Source organism: Haliotis rufescens, unplaced genomic scaffold (assembly GCF_023055435.1).
Source record: "Haliotis rufescens isolate VD_foot unplaced genomic scaffold, xgHalRufe1.0.p SCAF_7, whole genome shotgun sequence".
Lineage (NCBI taxonomy): Eukaryota > Metazoa > Mollusca > Gastropoda > Lepetellida > Haliotidae > Haliotis > Haliotis rufescens.
Window position 1 is genome coordinate 40,514,844 of NW_025964361.1, and position 18,902 is coordinate 40,533,745.

The 18,902-nt window shown below is 40.9% G+C and overlaps 1 protein-coding gene across 1 annotated transcript in view; it reads left to right on the plus strand.

The window, feature by feature from the left end:
* LOC124132653 (THO complex subunit 2-like) overlaps positions 1-18,902 on the plus strand; it is a 69,664-nt gene that overhangs the window by 44,769 nt on the left and 5,993 nt on the right. Inside the window, exons 35-39 of the mRNA XM_048387450.1 lie at positions 5,689-5,724; positions 11,516-11,578; positions 14,879-14,936; positions 17,713-17,813; positions 18,628-18,689. Of these exons, the coding sequence (XP_048243407.1) occupies positions 5,689-5,724; positions 11,516-11,578; positions 14,879-14,936; positions 17,713-17,813; positions 18,628-18,689 (320 nt within the window). The remainder of the gene's footprint in view (positions 1-5,688; positions 5,725-11,515; positions 11,579-14,878; positions 14,937-17,712; positions 17,814-18,627; positions 18,690-18,902) is intronic.

Genomic DNA, 18,902 nt, shown 5'->3' on the forward strand with positions numbered 1-18,902 from the left:
CAGTTAATATGAATAAAAGAATTTTACCGTCAGATAATCTGTGTTAGACTAACTATGGAAATGGTCAGATTTGCAAAATTGAATTCATCATAGTTACGTTTGATCTTATAGTTTGCAATGAATTGATTGTTGTTTTCTATGAGGATCTTGATTGGACACAGGATTAACATGATTGAGGAATCTTTGGTTCTACTATCATGTTACAGTAGAATAAGAAAACCAAACTAAGTCCGTGGAGGAAGATGCAATCATGTGACATGGTTTATAGTTGCTGTTACGTAGCTGACTAGGCATGCACGGACGTGTAAATAATGGATACGAACATAAGTAGGAATGAGGAAATAGAAAATGTGCCGTAAATAACATGCGAGAATAACATGACCATAGTTGTTGGTGTACGAAATGAAATACAAATTCTCTTGAGGCCACACTTTTTTTACTTACTTTGCTTGCCAACTGTAAATTTTGTTGAAATGCAAAAACAAATATATTCAGAATTTGATCTCTTATTTTATCCCACCAATAAGCTGATAGCATGTTGCACCACCAAATACATTTCTAAACAGGGACCCAGTGAAGTTGAAAATATTAAACATAGGAGTCAAATTAAAGTTTTTTGGTTGTCCCTGAAATTGACACATAGATGCACAACAGTAACATGTGGCAAAAAGAAAAAAACCTTATTGTGAGAAATTCGATTTCTTCAATGTGGTAATTATCATACTTTGAATAAAAGGAGACAAGATTGAGAGCAAAGACGAAAACTGTTGATAAAAGGGTGGATCTTTGGAGTACTGGACCAAGTTACTGAAGAGATTGTTTATAGGGCTTCGATTTCCTCCAAATATAAGCTTTGTTTTGAGGCTGAGCATGTCTATCTTTCTCTGTCTGAAACAAAATGTTTATGTTGTCCATTGGGTCAAATTGAATACACTTTGGTAAACTACTCTGTTTTTTCAGACATTCTCAATAGTTTAATTAAAGTATGGAAAATGTTTACAAAGCTTCACAACTGTCCACAAATACAAAACCTCGGAATTTAGGTCTTCTTCACTTGACATGTGACCACTTCTGCTTAAACATATGATTATTGATGTGACAATAAATTACATAATTTTGAACTATAAACAACAAAACGTATATTCAGTTTGTTCCTATGCTCCTGTGATCGACACTCTATAATTACTAGTAATGTTAAGAACAGTGCCAACATGACCCATGTTGGTTTTGGTTATAGATTATGTGATGGAGATCTCACTCAAATCTGTTGTCCAAAGGAGCAAGTTGATTCTACTCCTGGAATCAACAGATCCGAGTCTTTTCTCTGACTTAAACTGGGGGCACGGGTGGCCCAGTCGTCTAAGGTCCCGCGAATCGCTGTGAAGAGTTGCGTCCCTTGCACACGCCTGAAACCTATGACTATGGGTGGAATCCCAGTTCGCCCCGATTATGATTCTAGGTCTGTCAGCACCATACCCGTGCTCGTGGGTTTCACCGAATTGGTAAACGTCTGAGATCTGCATCACTTAGGGCTTTCCTCCCACATTAAGCAGACACTCCGCGATATAACTGGAATAATGTTAAAAGCGGCGTTAAACCCAACTCACTCACTCACTCACTCTAACTTAAACCATGTCATGGTTGATACATTATATATGTATAGTTGGCATGATGATCTATAGTTGCTTCAGTTTTACTTGTTAAAATCCACGTTCAGAATGGCCAGTGAATTCCTGGCTCCGAATCAAGTGCAACAACTATAACATGATGTGACCATAATGGTTCAACAGCAGATAATATTTTTACATAATTCCCTTAGTTATATACATTCATAACTTAAGTTATGAATATGTTACAGTAATGTTGTAATCTTGAATACTTTAACATTCCATGATTGATGTATAGTTGATTACTACCAATGTTATTCGTGTTTTGTTTCATAATCCCACATTTTTATTTTCTAAGCAAACATTTTATGATTGAAATCCAGTTGTGGCTGCATGTATAATGTATAACAGTACAATTGATGAAGATATGGTTCGTAATCAGTATGACCATGAGCATTAACTGCTAACAGTGATAGATATCAAGAGTTGAAATACATTTTGATGTTATTACCATGTAGTAAATGTATGAATTCTATTGTGTGGAGAAAAATGACAAAGTTTAATTTCAAATGTTTTTTGTAACAAAATGTCTTTATTTAATTGCATTATGAAGATAGTGTATTAATATTTCCTGGAATCAGGACCTTGATTCCATATTAGCAATGTCATCCTATCCTATGACTGTGGGTTTGAATCCGAGATTTATCCAGTTTATTTTTCAAGGTTTGTCAGCGTCACACCTGGGTTTCACCAAAATAATAAATGTCATCACTTCCTGCTTTTCTCTTACTGATATTACAGAGACAATGCTTAAAGCAGTCTCACTCTCTATATGAAGTTGTAACAGGTTATGATGACATCTAATTTAGAAAATTAAAACATCTCCATAAAACATAATGTGTAGTGAATGATATGTCATTAAAGTCACCAATTTACAGTGATTTTTGTACTGGAAAAGTTAATAGTGTGATTTCATAAACACTATTAGGGCACTTTTTATCAGTTAAGGTTGTTATTTTCAATGATCTGAGTGAAATAGTTATCAGGGATGATAATAGAAAGAGAATCATGTTTTCCATAGTTTATTTGCATCATTTAGATAATTAGTGACAAACATGACAGTGTAATTCATTCATACATTTCTAAAATTGAAATTTAATTTTAGAATATTTTGTGCAACCCCATTATCAATTTTCCAGAGTATAATATCTCCATTCTATCATGATGAATACCCTGGGCCCATTCCCTACCATAGCTTCATCCTGAGACTGCAATGCTGCAATTAGCAATCAAATGAAATTACACTCATGTGCAAGAGAATTTCTGTCGGATGCTCATGATGAAAGATGTGGAGTTGGCACCAATAGCTATGGTTGAATGTGCCTAGGGTATTTATCATAACAGAGGGGAAATACAATACACTGGATAATCGATAATATTTAGTTTTAATTTGAAAACTTCACAATAAATCTTCATGCTCTGTGAATGTAGGGCTGGGTTTTTTTATCAGGCTTTGCCCCAGAATCAAAGATATCTCTATTCGCTCGTTCTGAGGTTGGGCGGTGGGGAAGCCTTGTGGTTAAAGCATTTGCTTGTCAAGTGGGCACAATGTGTAAAGCCCATTTCTGGTGTCCCCTGCCATGATATTGCTGGAATATTGCTAAAAGTGGCGTAAGACCATACTCACTCACTCATTCTAAGGTCTATTTGTAACCTCTTCCAGTATTACATGAAAGACCCAAACCGAAAAGCCACCCTTGTTAACAATAGTGTCAACATGGATATGGCCTGATTATTTTTCTGATAATTCAACACTATTTTGGAGATTTTGACCTAGTTCCATCTTCAATTATAATTTATTAAAATCTGATACATGTTATGTTTAGGTTTCGTTTATCATTACTCCACAGTGGAACATGGAAGTTACCTGTGTTATAGAACTCAGTAGGATTTGAGATGCCATACTTTCATGCTTACCAATGATAGGTGACGGTGGTCTATTTGTCTACCTTTGAAATGTTAACTTCTTGGACAAATCTGTTTTTACAAGCTTACTGGATATCAGAATGTCTTATCAAGTGAAGCATTGTTTCACTTTGATATTTGAGAAACTGCTTTTAATTTTTGACAATGTTTTTGATTACATTACATTTGTGTAAGTCATTTGAATGTCGCTCCAGAATTTCTCAACCTCTAAGAAGAGGAGAGTGTCAGTGATGTCATGAACAATAAAACTCTGCTTCATCAACCAAGTAACTAATTATGTATGTCAAATGTCTTTTACCTTGTTTCATGTCATGTCGTGTTCACTGTTAATACACTTGATACAATGGAGTGTTACTTGCTGCAAGGAGCATATTTAGCTTGCCTATTCTGGATGGTAATCATCTCAACATTCCCCAGAGCATGTCACTATGAACTAGACCGATGCAGTGATTTATCCAGGCCTGCTTTAAGGCCGATATTCAGCCCCAGTACTGCACTCATGTCTGCAAAAATTCGCAATTTGAATTTAACATTTCCCAATTCCTCAAAATGATGAAAATAAGAACATTAAGAAGGATCCAATTTTGAACAAAGTTACGATTTCTTCAACAATTTGCCTTCCAAGGGCACTTATTTTGAAATCCTAGATTAACCTTGGTGATGCATATGTTGAGAGATCAGTGAGACAACATTAACAGTGTAACAGCTGGGTCAACTTCAGATGGACTCCCATTGTGTTTGGGGGGAGTAAACTTGGCATGTTACACGGATCACTTGAATGAATATAATGAAGATTAAAGTATTTATTGATTCGTTTGTACGGATCAACTATACTTCTCCCTGTGGTCATAAGCTTTGTGTGGTAATCATTCCAATCAAGCATTGATGAAAAATTTGAACTCATTTTAATCTTTTGATTTGCCTTGACACATGATAAGACTTCCCAGATGGCCTGAAAAATTGTTAATCTTTGATTAAGCTGTAAGTAAAAGAGGTTTTTGTAAATCAAATAATGAAATACTTTTTCATCTGTATTTTTTTTTTTTCATATGCGTGCAAGACCAAATTTGTCACAATAATAATCTCACTGGTCCCTCAGCCACGGTAATGCATAAGTATGGTTTGTAGTGGCCTGCTCTCACAAGCAGTAAATTCAAAGATGTGAAGTTATACCTCTCGTCTCCTCCGACAAGCCTGTTGTGGAAAGGGAAAGAAGGTGAATTTGAGGTCAAGAGGGATGAAGGCAGTGATTGAAGACTTTCCATACTGATGAGAAGATGAATCTGCCAAGACCAAGGTTCCCAGCATCTGTCAACAAGTACATAGGGACCTACTGTTTGATTTTCTTGGGGGGGGGGGGGACCTGGGATTTTTTTGGGGAAAAACTTTTTCCAGAAAAGGTGGGAAAATATAATCTAGCCTCATGTTTTACCTCCCAAAATGTTTTGTTCACTCTGGGTGTTCTGAACAATAATGTGTTGTGGTTCAAGTTCCAGAAAAAAAGTCAATAAACAGTGTCAACCAAATATCCCAGTCACCCCCACCCCCTCCTATTCCCCCAAAGAATGTTAGATGGTTGGTTCCTTAGATATGTATTTTAGTTCACCTTTTTGTACATGTTGATGTTATCCATGCCATGTTACAAGCAGACATGTCATACACCAAGCCTTAGGAGGATACACCTGCATTTGAATTCGTCACTGATTTAAAGCTTGAAGTGCTATTTTGGGTCCTTGTTAAATTACTGAGTGTCATGCCAATGCAATTTCAAAGAAGACACTAAAAAATGCCTGATTTGTTGTTTCATGATCAAAGGTATTTGTTGACCCACAGATTTTTTGTGAAAATTAAATCATGTGACGATCTATGATGTATATCAGGTACTGTTGTATGTCATTACATCAAAAGGTGAATCCCCCTTCTGGCCAGTGTAAGGCATTCTTGGTTGAATTGTATCCATCTTGTCAGATATGTTCTCTGTAACACTTCCTGAAGTTGATGTGGACTGTTACTGATGTCACTAATGTGGACATTGCATTTGCAAAGGGAAACGTTATCCATATCACACATCTTACAACTAGAACTTACATTTCAGGAGGCTGTCCATGAGGGCAAGTCCAAACACAAGAGGGTAAGTTTGGTTGCTGCATACATGCACTATACATATATTATCTGATTATTTGACATTCATTTATTTTTGACACCTCAACAGGTTTCTTGAATATGAGGTTAACTGTGGTTACCATACACCCTCATCCATCCATTGTTATTTATTAGCTGTTCTTTATGTGGGGAAGAGCTTATACACTAATGGATGAGGCGATACAGTTACCACAGCTATCACATTGGTTGGCAGTTAGGACGGCCCTCAACCCTCTTTACACCTCACCCAGGTCATACCCATGTGCTTTCATGTGGAAACCCTGACATCTTGAGACTGTGAGACATTTTGAGATACCTACATATCCAAATTATATGTCTCTTGGTTTTACCTCGCCCCTGACCAGGTTTTACTGTTGTCACTGTCTTTGCTGAGCTGCACTGGTGTCTAGGTCTAAAGAGGGATGCACTGGTGTCTCAGTCTTTGCAATACTGCATTGGTGTCTCAGTCTGAGGATGGAGTCACTGGTGTCAGTCTAAGGAGGGCTGTACTGGTCTCTCAGTTTATGCAGAGCTGCACTAGTGTCTTGTCTATGCTCGGCTGAACTGGTGTCTCCATCTGTGCAGAGCTGCACTGGTGTCTCAGTTTTTGCAGAGCTGCACTAGTGTCCTGTCTATGCTCGGCTGAACTGGCGTCTCCATCTGTGCAGAGCTGCACTGGTGTCTCAGTTTTTGCAGAGCTGCACTAGTGTCCTGTCTATGCTCGGCTGAACTGGCGTCTCCATCTGTGCAGAGCTGCACTGGTGTCTCAGTTTTTGCAGAGCTGCACTAGTGTCCTGTCTATGCTCGGCTGAACTGGCGTCTCCATCTGTGCAGAGCTGCACTGGTGTCTCAGTTTTTGCAGAGCTGCACTAGTGTCCTGTCTATGCTCGGCTGAACTGGCGTCTCCATCTGTGCAGACCATGTCTGTTTGTGCGAGGCTGCCACTAGCAAACAGTAACTTGCAGCATTTTAAACATCTTAATGAACATACAGACCTATTCATTTTAATTAAAAAACAAAATTTACACAATGATCATTTAATTGTGTGCTATTGCTCCTCTCAGAAAATGGAGAAAGACAAAAGCACACAGCTCCTATCACATTGACAGACAGATATAACTAATAATGGGTTATGTGCTCTTCTACTGCACACAGATTGTTTTCAAGCTGGAAACACTTGTACATACACAGGGAAATCATTAAAATCATATTAAATTATAAAGGTACTCCATGAACCATGCTCCAGAAACCTGACCTTGACGTTGTGGAACAAGACATTCTTTGGGCAATATTTACCTTGTTCCACATGTCTTTGTATTGTCCTTCCACAGGTATTTAAGTTCTAACCTCAATGCACAGGGGATGTCTCAAATAACCCCATGGGGATTCCTGGTTAAACTGATCCCCAGTAAACTATGCTTGTCATATGAGGCAACTAATAGATGAGGTGGATGGGCTCGGAGACACGGTTGACAATGTGGATTGTTTCTATTATCATTGTTGTGTCTCATCCAGACTCAATTATTTACCTGCCACCATCATATAGCTGGAATTTGCATCAAACACACACAAAAGCCTTGCATCGCTTGTGCCTCTGTATTAACCTGGAGGTACAGATTTTCAAGTATTGCCATTGGTTACAGATGTCTCAGTAATGATCTTACTGCACACATTCACTATTGTTCTTCCAGCAGATATTTCAGTTTTGGCCTTATAACAAAAGTGTCTCAATATTTGCACAATGTCTTAACATTGATCTTATCACAGTATTGACCTTGCAGCATGTTTCAGTACTGACCTTGCTGCACAAGTGTTTCAGTACTGACCTTGCTGCACAAGTGTTTTAGTATTGACCTTGCTGCACAAGTGTTTCAGTATTGACCTTGCTGCACAAGTGTTTCAGTACTGACCAAGCTGCACAAGTGTTTCAGTACTGACCTTGCTGCACACATGTTTCAGTACTGACCTTGCTGCACAAGTGTTTCAGTATTGACCTTGCTGCACACGTGTTTTAGTACTGACCTTGCTGCATACATGTTTCAGTACTGACCAAGCTGCACAAGAATTTCAGTACTGACATTGATGTTCCAGTATTGACCTTGCTGGATAAGTGTTTCAGAACTGATATTGATACACAAGTGTTTCAGTACTGACCTTGCTGCACACGTGTTTCAGTACTGACCTTGCTGCATTCATGTTTCAGTATTGACCAAGCTGCTCAAGTGCTTCAGAACTGACCTTGCTAGACAAGTGTTTCAGTATTGACCTAGCTGCTCAACTGTTTCAGTTCTGACCTTGCAGCACAAGTGTTTTAATATTGGCCTTGCTGGACAAATGTTTCAGTATTGACCTAGCTGCTCAACTGTTTCAGTTCTGACCTTGCTACACAAGTGCTTCAGCATTTTCCTTGCTGTGCAAATGTTTCAGTATTGACCTTGCTGCACAAGTGTTTTGGTATTGACCTTGCTGGACAATTGTTTCATTATTGACCTTGCAGCACACGTTTCAGAACTGACCTTGTGGCACAAGTGTTTCGGTACTGACCTTGCTGCACAGGTGTTTAGTTACTGACATTGCTGCACATATGACAGTGCCTCTGCTCCATACTGACAGGCTTCTTGGGCTGCAGTGACTCTGCTTCATACTGACAGGCTTCTTGGGCTGCAGTGACTCTGCTTCATACTGACAGGCTTCTTGGGCTGCAGTGACTCTGCTTCATACTGACAGGCTTCTTGGGCTGCAGTGACTCTGCTTCATACTGACAGGCTTCTTGGGCTGCTGTGACTCTGCTCCATACTGACAGGCTTCTTGGGCTGCAGTGACTCTACTTCATACTGACAGGCTTCTTGGGCTGCAGTGACTGCTTCATACTGACAGGCTTCTTGGGCTGCAGTGACTCTGCTTCATACTGACAGGCTTCTTGGGCTGCAGTGACTCTGTTCCATACTGACAGGTGTCTTGGGCTGCAGTGACTGTTCCATACTGGCAGGTGTCTTGGGCTGCAGTGCCTCAGCTCTATACTGGCAGGTGTCTTGGACTGCAGTGACTGTTCCATACTGGCAGGTGTCTTAGGCTGCAGTGCCTCTGTTCCATACTGACAGGCTTCTTGAACTGCAGTGACTACTCCATTCTATCAGGTTTCTTGAGCTGCAGTGCCTCTGTTCCATACTGACAGGCTTCTTGAACTGCAGTGACTACTCCATTCTATCAGGTTTCTTGGGCTGCAGTGACTCTGTTCCATACTGACAGGTGTCTTGGGCTGCAGTGACTGCTCCATACTGGCAGGTGTCTTGGGCTGCAGTGCCTCTGTTCCATACTGACAGGTGTCTTAGGCTGCAGTGTCTCTGCTCCATGCTGATAGGCTTCTCGGGCTGCAGTGCTTCTGCTCCATGCTGATAGGCCTTTTGGGCTGCAGTGTCTCTGCCCCATGCTGATAGGCCTTTTGGGCTACACTGCCTCTTCTCCATGCTGATAGGCTTTCGGGCTGCAGTGCTTCTGCTCCATGCTGATAGGCCTTTCGGGCTGCAGTGTCTCTGCTCCATGCTGATAGGCCTTTTGGGCTACACTGCCTCTTCTCCATGCTGATAGGCTTCTCGGGCTGCAGTGCTTCTGCTTCATGCTGATAGGCCTTTCGGGCTGCAGTGCCTCTTCTCCATGCTGATAGGCCTTTCGGGCTGCAGTGCTTCTGCTCCATGCTGATAGGCCTTTCGGGCTGCAGTGTCTCTGCTCCATGCTGATAGGCCTTTCGGGCTGCAGTGCCTCTTCTCCATGCTTATAGGCTTCTCGGGCTGCAATGCTTCTGCTCCACGCTGATAGGCCTTTCGGGCTGCAGTACCTCTTCTCCATGCTGATAGGCTTCTTGGGCTGCAGAGCCTCTGCTCCATGCTGATAGGCTTCTCGGGCTGCAGTGCTTCTGCTCCATGCTAATAGGCTTCTTGGGCTGCAGTGCCTCTTCTCCATGCTGATAGGCCTTTCGGGCTGCAGTGCCTCTTCTCCATGCTGATAGGCTTCTTGGGCTGCAGTGCCTCTGCTCCATGCTGATAGGCCTTTGGGGCTGCAGTGCCTCTTCTCCATGCTGATAGGCCTTTTGGGCTGCAGTGCTTCTGCTCCATGCTAATAGGCTTCTTGGGCTGCAGTGCCTCTTCTCCATGCTGATAGGCCTTTCGGGCTGCAGTGCCTCTGCTCCAAGCTGATAGGCCTTTCGGGCTGCAGTGCCCTCTGCGCCATGCTGATAGGCCTTTCGGGCTGCAGTGCTGACAGCCTTCTCATGGTGTCTCAGGCTGCAATGTCAGACAAGACCAGACTAGACTTGAAATATAATTAATTACACAAAAACACATGTACATTACAGATGCAAAAGAAATTAAGGTTGTATTTTCAAAATAGAAATAAACCTCAGTAGCCACAGTAAAATCAGTACAATCTTCTGGTGGAGGAGATCACTACTCTGTATCACAGATCAGATGTGTGCAGCTCACAATGTGAAAACCTACATGAAATGCATATCATATTCCTAGATTGGATTTGTATTGCGGACACCAAGAATTCAATGTTGGAACATAGGGAAGATAGATTCTGCATGTCTGTACTGATTGCATTTATGTCACTGAAGTCCATGGAGAAGGTACAGAACGAAATGTGTCCCCCAAATCTGAAATGAAATGGGATCTGATTATGAATGTTGGTCCTTGACCAAGGAAGACCAACTCTTGACTGTGATTTGGCTGGTAAAGTGTGTCATTGTACCCTAGTGACATGGATCAATGCTCACCTGATGTGACTGCTCCGAGCCTGATGACACTAGGGGCAGTCGGGTAGCCTAGTGGTTAAAGCGTTCGCTGGTCACGCCGAAGACCCGGGTTCGATTCCCGACATGTGTGAAGCCCGTTTCTGGTGTCCCCCGCCGTGATATTGCTGGAATATTGCTAAAAGCGGCGTAAAACCAAACTCACTCACTCACTCACCTGATGACACTGGGCAGGTCAACGTTAAATAGCTGTGTATATGGTATAGTGTAAGAGCAACGATGAAATGTGTTGCAGTTATATAACAAGGCCAAACTCTACTTTGTATTTGAAGAACACTGATTTACCTGTCATGGATTATCACCTTACGGCCATGCTGATTTGAGACTGGAATGCTTGTACACAGATCTTTTTAGGTCTTTTTTATTGGGAACTTGTCTTGACAGATATATCTCAATGGCAACACTGTACAGATGATGCATTCATAAAGATGACTGAAAGCATGTCATACAGAAAAATACTTCAATATTAACATCTTTTGTGGGCGATTAGGCCACCAAAGCTGTTCTTTATATGTAAGGACTGATGACCAAACTGGAAGTGGAGCACTGGATGTATTGTTCTTGGAGGGAAGTTTATGCCCTCTACTGCATAGAGAAACCTTTTGTTGCTGCCCGTCCATTGTACTGTGAATCGGGAGCTGTCTTCAAGGCTTGATTTTAGATCAGTCTCAGCACCATGGGAGTCAGCCCACAATGTCCAAGCTGAATCACAGAGGCAGGTCAATAATCAAGTCTGGACCCGGCAAAGCACTGACCGAAAGCTTGAGCATACCAACAGGGCATGATGACACACAATCAGCCTTGTCTCAAGTGCTGTAACACCTGATAAATTTCACCTGTTAATACAAGCATTAATTACTGGGGAACAATTCTAACCCGGAATCCCCACGGGAAGTCAACACGAAGAGGCAGACACAAGTAACGTAGCCCGGCAGTAGTGTCCCTTGCACATAACGCTGTTCATCTTTTTTAGAGCCCTTCTTACGAAAGAGAAAAGGAGATATACAGGGAGAAGGAGAAGAAGGAGAGAAAAAGGGTAAGCATGTCGCCTGGCTCAGGAAATCTTCAGTGAGTCAACATGGATCAATCCTAGTTATCAGGGTTAGAACCTAGTGAAAATCTGGAAGGACAGAGTGTTTTCCACAAGAAGCATTTATATAAGATACGTCACTAATCCAAAAATATTTAATGGACAAGTTTGATATTTAAGTTGTGTTACATAGCCCTGTCCAAAATCTTCAAGCTAAAAATATTATTGCCCAAAAGGCTAATAGTCCAATATGTAATATTAATGATGATAATGAGATTCAGATACGGAGATGTCAACACCAAATTGGCCAATACTTGTAGCAAGAAAGATCAACATCAGAATCAAATTACTCCTTGGATACTGAACTATACATCCTTGTAGAGACATATACCACTCAAAAGAAGTTAATGATACCCGATTCTTTCACATTACTATGTGTCAACAAACAATAGGTTCATGTCCCTTTCAAGGTCATCCCTTTCTGAGCATTTATTAACATTACAACTATTTACTGATGATTGAAAACTGGTAGGTATCATCTTTAGCAATTGGTCCCATACTGATAGATTTTTTATCTTCCCTTACACATGAATATCAGGTTCTGATTGGCTTAGACCCGTTTAAGATATGGCTTAGACTCGTTTAAGATAAATTCGTTGTCCACCGGTCTCTTTGGTGACATGGGTTGATGTACCTCGGTTTAAATTAACAGAGGGTACATCATCCTATTTCCTCTCGAAACCAATGGAGACCGCCTCCGTGGTCTTGCGGTAGAGCCTCCAACCAGAACCAAAAAACGTTAAAAGATGGTACTTGTTGTTACCCTGTCTGGGGCTCGGCATTAAGGGGCTAAAACAAGGACTGGTCAGCTGGGAGTCAGTATACTGTGTCTGAGTGGGGTATTCATGTTAAACTGCGGCATGGTATCTCAGTGAGCTAGCACTATAAATCGCCATCAGTCTGGACGAGTACAAGCAGATACACACACACACATACACACACACACATACACGTGCATGCATGTCGCTATATAAGTGCAATAATCTTGGACGCGATGTTAAACCCAATTTCACCTCACCTCACCTCACCTCACCTCACCTCACCTCACCTCACCTCACCTCGAAACCAATGGACAACTTGAACGTTATATCATAAGGTCCACGTCACTGAAGGTCATTCACATAGGAGGTGTGGAAGTTTATGTAGAATGCCATTTTCTGCAGATATTGTGAACTCCAGTGCACAGTAAATTGGAATTTAGTATTTAAAAAGACTGATAGCATGGTATGTTAAAAGCAAAACTCTTGGAAAACTTGTGATTCAAATATGACATTGAGATTTCAATTTTACTGGACCAATATGCAAATTTTAATGCAGATAAGGTTTTGATATTAAGAGTCTGTTCTGATTTCCAAGAACTTTTCTTTTCAAATGGGTCACAAATTCTAAAATATGGCAATTTTCACCTTTTTTAGTACAAAGCAATGGAGAAAGATTATTCGTTCTCTAACCCAACATGACTGTCAGCTAAAAGTAATGTTTCAGCACTTATTTCTCCACACACACATACTGGCAACACAAGGCCTGTGTAACAAAAGCATTTCACTCTTAGCAGAGGGGGGGAATATACCTGTACCCAGTTGTGCGAAAACCTTGGTCATAGATTTAAGAAGTATATTTTAGAATGTCCTGAGAAAATTGTTTTAACAAATATTCAGCTCCACCCTTTCAGAGAAAATAGCAATTACCGAAGAGATTGTATGTCTCTTACAAAAATCTTGTTATTGTAGGAAAACTGTTGTAAACCTTATACTTCTCTACATCTGGCCTTTGTTCATCCACAAGCGGGGTAGTCAGGTAGCCCAGTGGTCAAAGCGTTTGCTAGTCACGCTGAAGACCGGGGTTCGATTCCCAATGTGGGTACCATGTGTGAAGCCCATTTCTGGTGTCCCACGCCCTGATATTGCTGGATTATTGCTGAAAGCAGCGTAAGACAATACTCACTCACTCACTCATCCACAAGCACAGATCGATATACTGTAATACATCTCTTGGGAGACTGACATAGACATCTCTGATCACTAATTATAGAAAATCCGACTATGACCATTGATTTGGCCATCTACATGTACAATGTATACATGTACAACAGTAGCTGGGGGCCTGGGAGGCACCTTAGGCATGCCATGATTTGCTGGAATATTATCATTGGTTTGTCTCCAATCATGTGATTGTGTTCAAGTGGCAACAGTCTAATGTCTGCATAATTTGGTTCTTTCCTCCTACATTATGTTGACACACCGTGATGTAACTGAAATACTGTTCATAGCGGAATAAAACAATTCACTCACTCCCAAGAGCGGTAGCTAATGCATTTCAATTTCATTAAAGAAAGGGTGTACGGTAGCCTTGTGGTTAAAGTGTTCGTTCATCAGTCCGAAGACTCGGGTTCAATGCCCCACATGGGTGCAATGTGTGAAGCTCATTTCTGGTGTCTGTGATGTTGCTAGAATTTTGCTAAAAGCGGCCAAAAAAACCATACACACTCAATCAATAACCAAACGTTTAGTCAATAAATTATTGGTGCATCTGCATGAGGCAATGTCTTTTAAGTAACTTAACAGAAGTTTAGGGGGAAGGGTTGGTTCAACTTGCCCAAATCGCTCAGCAGAGTTGCATCCCTTACCTGCAGTGTCAGCAGATCTTGAACAACCAATTCTTCTTGATAGGGTCATGAGCATCCTACCCAGGCCTACTAAAGAGAGAGCTACGAAACTGTGGAATATGTTAACACTTTAAATAGAAATAGACACGCAAATTACAAACAAAACACAATCCCCATAAAGTTTGCCTCATAATAGAAGACCCGGGCACATTTTCAATGCAACCAGATGCCGTAAATCAAGCAGCGTGTAACCAAGGTGCGGTCTGCATGATTTGCTGTGTTTGGTTCCATTGTACAATAAAGTGTCTTTTCCTGACTGAGTAGTACTTTCATAATCTAAATTTTCTCAGCAAATCTTCATATTCACACAGTCATGGTTTTGATAGTACATCGGATGATGGATATCTTAGCAGTAACAGCACTCTTATTACATACAGTATATGTTGGATAGTTTTACTGTCAAAAACCAGAGATGAAATATAGTCAATCCCGAAAGGCTGGCTGATCCAGGAATGTACAAATATGATCTCACTGTCCCTACAATCACTATGGGTACTTTGCTGTATCTGAATCTGTGACCGCAGCAGCATTGACCCTCCATCTCCCTCTACCTGCACTAATCCACCAGTCTCACTATTCAGGACCATTCGCTGGAGATGGACAACGAGACCAAGAGGAGGCGCAGCGAAGATTATACAAGTAAGACTAAAACAATGAGTTCACATATAATTTCACACCACAGTCCGCAATATTCCAGTTATATCACAGTGGTCAGTAATTTATCAAATCTGGTTCAGGTGAACCAGTGGTTGAAAATATTACGATCCATGCCATTGGGATGCGATGACTCGCAATCAACCCAGTCCCGGTCTGATCCCCATTTTAGTTGGCTTTTACGACAATAATGAGGTACTGGCGACCTATTGACAAGCAACCATGCATATCGGGGCACGAGGACAAGCAATCAGCCAGGTCACTCATACATTATCAGTTGGCTCTCATGAAAAGCATGGATACTGGGGACCTATTGTAGCCTTAAATCCCTGTGTGTAGATATATAATACTACATGTTATAAAACACATGGAAAGATCTGGAGTAGAATAGGTCTTCAGCAACCCATTCTTGCTGTAAAAGGCGACTATGCCTATCGTAAGAGGTGATTAATGGAATCGGGTGGTCAGACTCGCTGACTTGGTTGATGCATGTCATCATATCCCAATAGTGTGCAACGATGCTCATGATGTCAATCACTGGACTGTCCGGTTGATTCTTTACAGACCGCTGTCATACAGGTGGAATATTGCTGAGTTTGGCATTAAACAAAAAGCAAACATGTTATAACCAGCATGGTGGGGTAGCCTGTTGGTTATAGTGTTTGCTTGTCATGCCAAAGGCCTAGGTTCAATTCCCCACGTTGGTACAATTGTATAAAGCCTTTTTCATGTGACCACAGCTGTGATATTGCAGAAATATTGCTGCCCTGTTTTGTTAATATGTTAATTTATTGAGTTCTTATGTGCAAGAAATACCACGCTTCCCTGTGCTTGTTATTTGAAAAATAAACGATGAGGGGGAGTTGTTTATCGCACTATAAAACATGCAGGGAGAATACACATAGAGGGGTGTAGCGAGTTGTTTATTTCTTAGATGAGATATCTACATTATTTACAACCTCTTTAAGGATATTTACCCGTATATAAATAATGACTTCCTACATACAATCCAAAGTTGGACAAGTCCATTTTATGATCAAGTGGGTACTTTGGTGTTTCCTGAATATTCTAACAAACGTCGAAACAGTTTACAGCCGTAATCTGATCCTTTTTTCCATTGTAAGTTGTCGTATCTCGCCCACTTTTGGATGGGATCATTCAGCCATTGCGATTTTCAGCTGCATCCCTACCCTCTCGAAAATAGTGTTGTCCAATTAACACTGTCATCAAGTTTCAAGTAACCTCCCTCCAGAAATTACGTCAGGAATGAATAATGTATTATCATAAGACCACACTCTATGCTTTCTTTTTTTGGGTGATTTATGATGTAGATGTCTTATATTTGACTATAATGAGGATGTTGTCGAGTTAGTTATGCACGTGTGCTCTTGCTGATTTGTATGTCCTGTTCTACGATAGTTTCTCTGTCTCATCCCCAGACTCCTTTGATTACAAGCAACAGTGATAAAGCTGATTTGGGCGTTAACCAGCATTCACTAAAATGCTAAGATACTTCACCCATCAGTTGATAATGGTTGTTATTTCCTATTAAGGCGTGGAATGATAATAACTGGAATACTGTTCAAAGCAGTGTTGGACCCAATTGCTCACTCACTTCTTTTAAGGGGCGGTCGGGTTGCCTAGTGGTTAAAGCGTTTGCTCATCACGCCAAAGACCCGGGTTCGATTCCCGACATGGGTACAATGTGTGAAGCCCATTTCTGGTGTCCCCCGCCGTGATATTGCTGGAATATTGCGAAAAGCGGCGTTAAACCATACTCACTCACTCGCTCAGTTCATTTAAGGTAAATGCCCACTTCACAAGCCTTTACTTGACATGCACGTCATGTTGTCATGACAAGAAGTAAAGTAACACCAAGTTTGATCTTTGTCTTTTTTCTCTCTTTGGAATCATAATACGCTGATTTATTTAGTATTCCAAATTTAGTGCCCTTAGCAATGAAATTGGGACAAAATTGTTTTATTGTTCAAAATATGATTGTTTTAATGTTCATGTTTTGAATTGGGAAATTTTCAATTCAAATTGGGGATTTTAACTATCATTTGCTACAGACGTAGGGCTGAATATCGGCCACAGAGCAGGTCAAGATAAATCCCTGTAATATGCCAGAATGACCTACTGAGCACCCTTTCCACAATGTACACTGAACTTGTGTTTGCAATACAATTCCTCCTGTAATATTTTTATGCTCAGTGCATCACTTAAGTGAAGTGATTGACAATATGATCAGTATTTTGTTGATGGATACAATGTGAGCTATCATAACTGTAGTTTGGAAATAACGATTGGTACGCCCCAGTCTAAATCATCATTCAATTCACTCCCTTGTTATTTTGCTGCTTTACATCCACAAGGAGCTAGTTTTAATTTCTTTGATTCTTATAAACTACATTTAGTCTGTGCCTTGTGGGAAAGCCAACTTGTGGCTGTTTCATCAGGTGGGTAGGCTCGCTGGCTTGGTTAATGCATGTCATAGCATCCTAAATGCATTGATCGATGCTCATAATGTCAGGACCAGACGTCATGTGGCTGGAATATTGTTGTGTGTGGCTGTAAACAACAAACACTCACTAGGGTAGCTTAGACATTTAAAATTTGCTTATCATGCCAAACAGCTACGTCTGATTTCCCAATGGGTTTCAATGTGTGAATCCCATGATCTGCATCCCCTATTGTCCTGTGGCTGGATATTCCTAAACATGGCACAAAACCTTACTGATTCTAATGCTCCTATCCACAGAGACTTCCAAGCTGAATGGTGAACCTGACCGGAGACGCAGCAAGAGCCGGGAACACAGCTGGGAGAGATCCAGTCCATCCATGCCAAGACGTGGCAATAGGGTGGGTAGTAGATTCTATTCTCCGCCTCTTTAGTTTGTAGCAGGAGACACACTTGCATCACCGTATTGAGGAAATGTTATTCAAGTGTGACCAGGCATCGGTGTTTAAAGCCCAGTTCCAGTCCAGGTTTGGAAAATGTAAGTGAGCCATGTGGTTGCAGTGGGAAACACCTTAGTTGTTTCAGCAACCCATGATGTCCGGGTTAGAATTGGTATTTGGCAAATCATGCTTGTTAGAGCAGTCAAACGGGATTGGGCGGTCAGACTCGCCGACTTGGTTGATGCATCGGTGCTCATGATGTTAATCATTGGATTGTCTGGTCCAGACTCCCATCAGTTACAGACTGCTGCCACATCGCTGGCATGTTGCTGAGTGTGGCGTTAACAAAAAGGAAAGTTGTTGCAGGACTGGCCTGTCATGCTGAAGTCCTGGGTTCAATGCCCCACATAGGTACAATGTGTGTGTAGCGCCTTCCGGGAGTCCATGCATAATATGGCTGGAACTCGTACTGCTGAAAGCATCCTTAAACCTAACTCTGTCTCTGGATGTGCCATGTGTGAATTTGAAACATAATCTCCGTGGTAATTAGGGTGTTCAATTTATTTATTAAAATTTGAATATTAAGAAAAGAGAAGTGGTGGATTGACTTCAGTGAAACTTGCAAGGAATTAAATTAACTCTCATCCACTCTCTTGAAGAGCATTAAAATGAGTTAATGTACTGTATTGATATTTGTTGAAATGAATTTTAAATATGAAATATTAAATGTGTTTTTTTCACGATTGGTTGGTTATTCTATGATATTTGTTTACAGGACGTCTTTGATTCTGATGAGTCCCCAGCCAAGTCTAAAGCCAAAGTGAAAAAAGAAAAAACGTATCCTTAAGCACTAAATGGACATTGTTTTCATCATGTTGATAAAAGCATAAAACGATAAAACTCGTAAGATATAAGAATAGTTACACATATGCTGGAAGGTAAAACAATGACAACCGTTATCCTGATAATGTGAATTTTTTGTATGTTTCTTTAAATGTATTCGTACCGTAGTTGCACCACTTTGTTGTACCAGGATCAGCTGATCAAAGG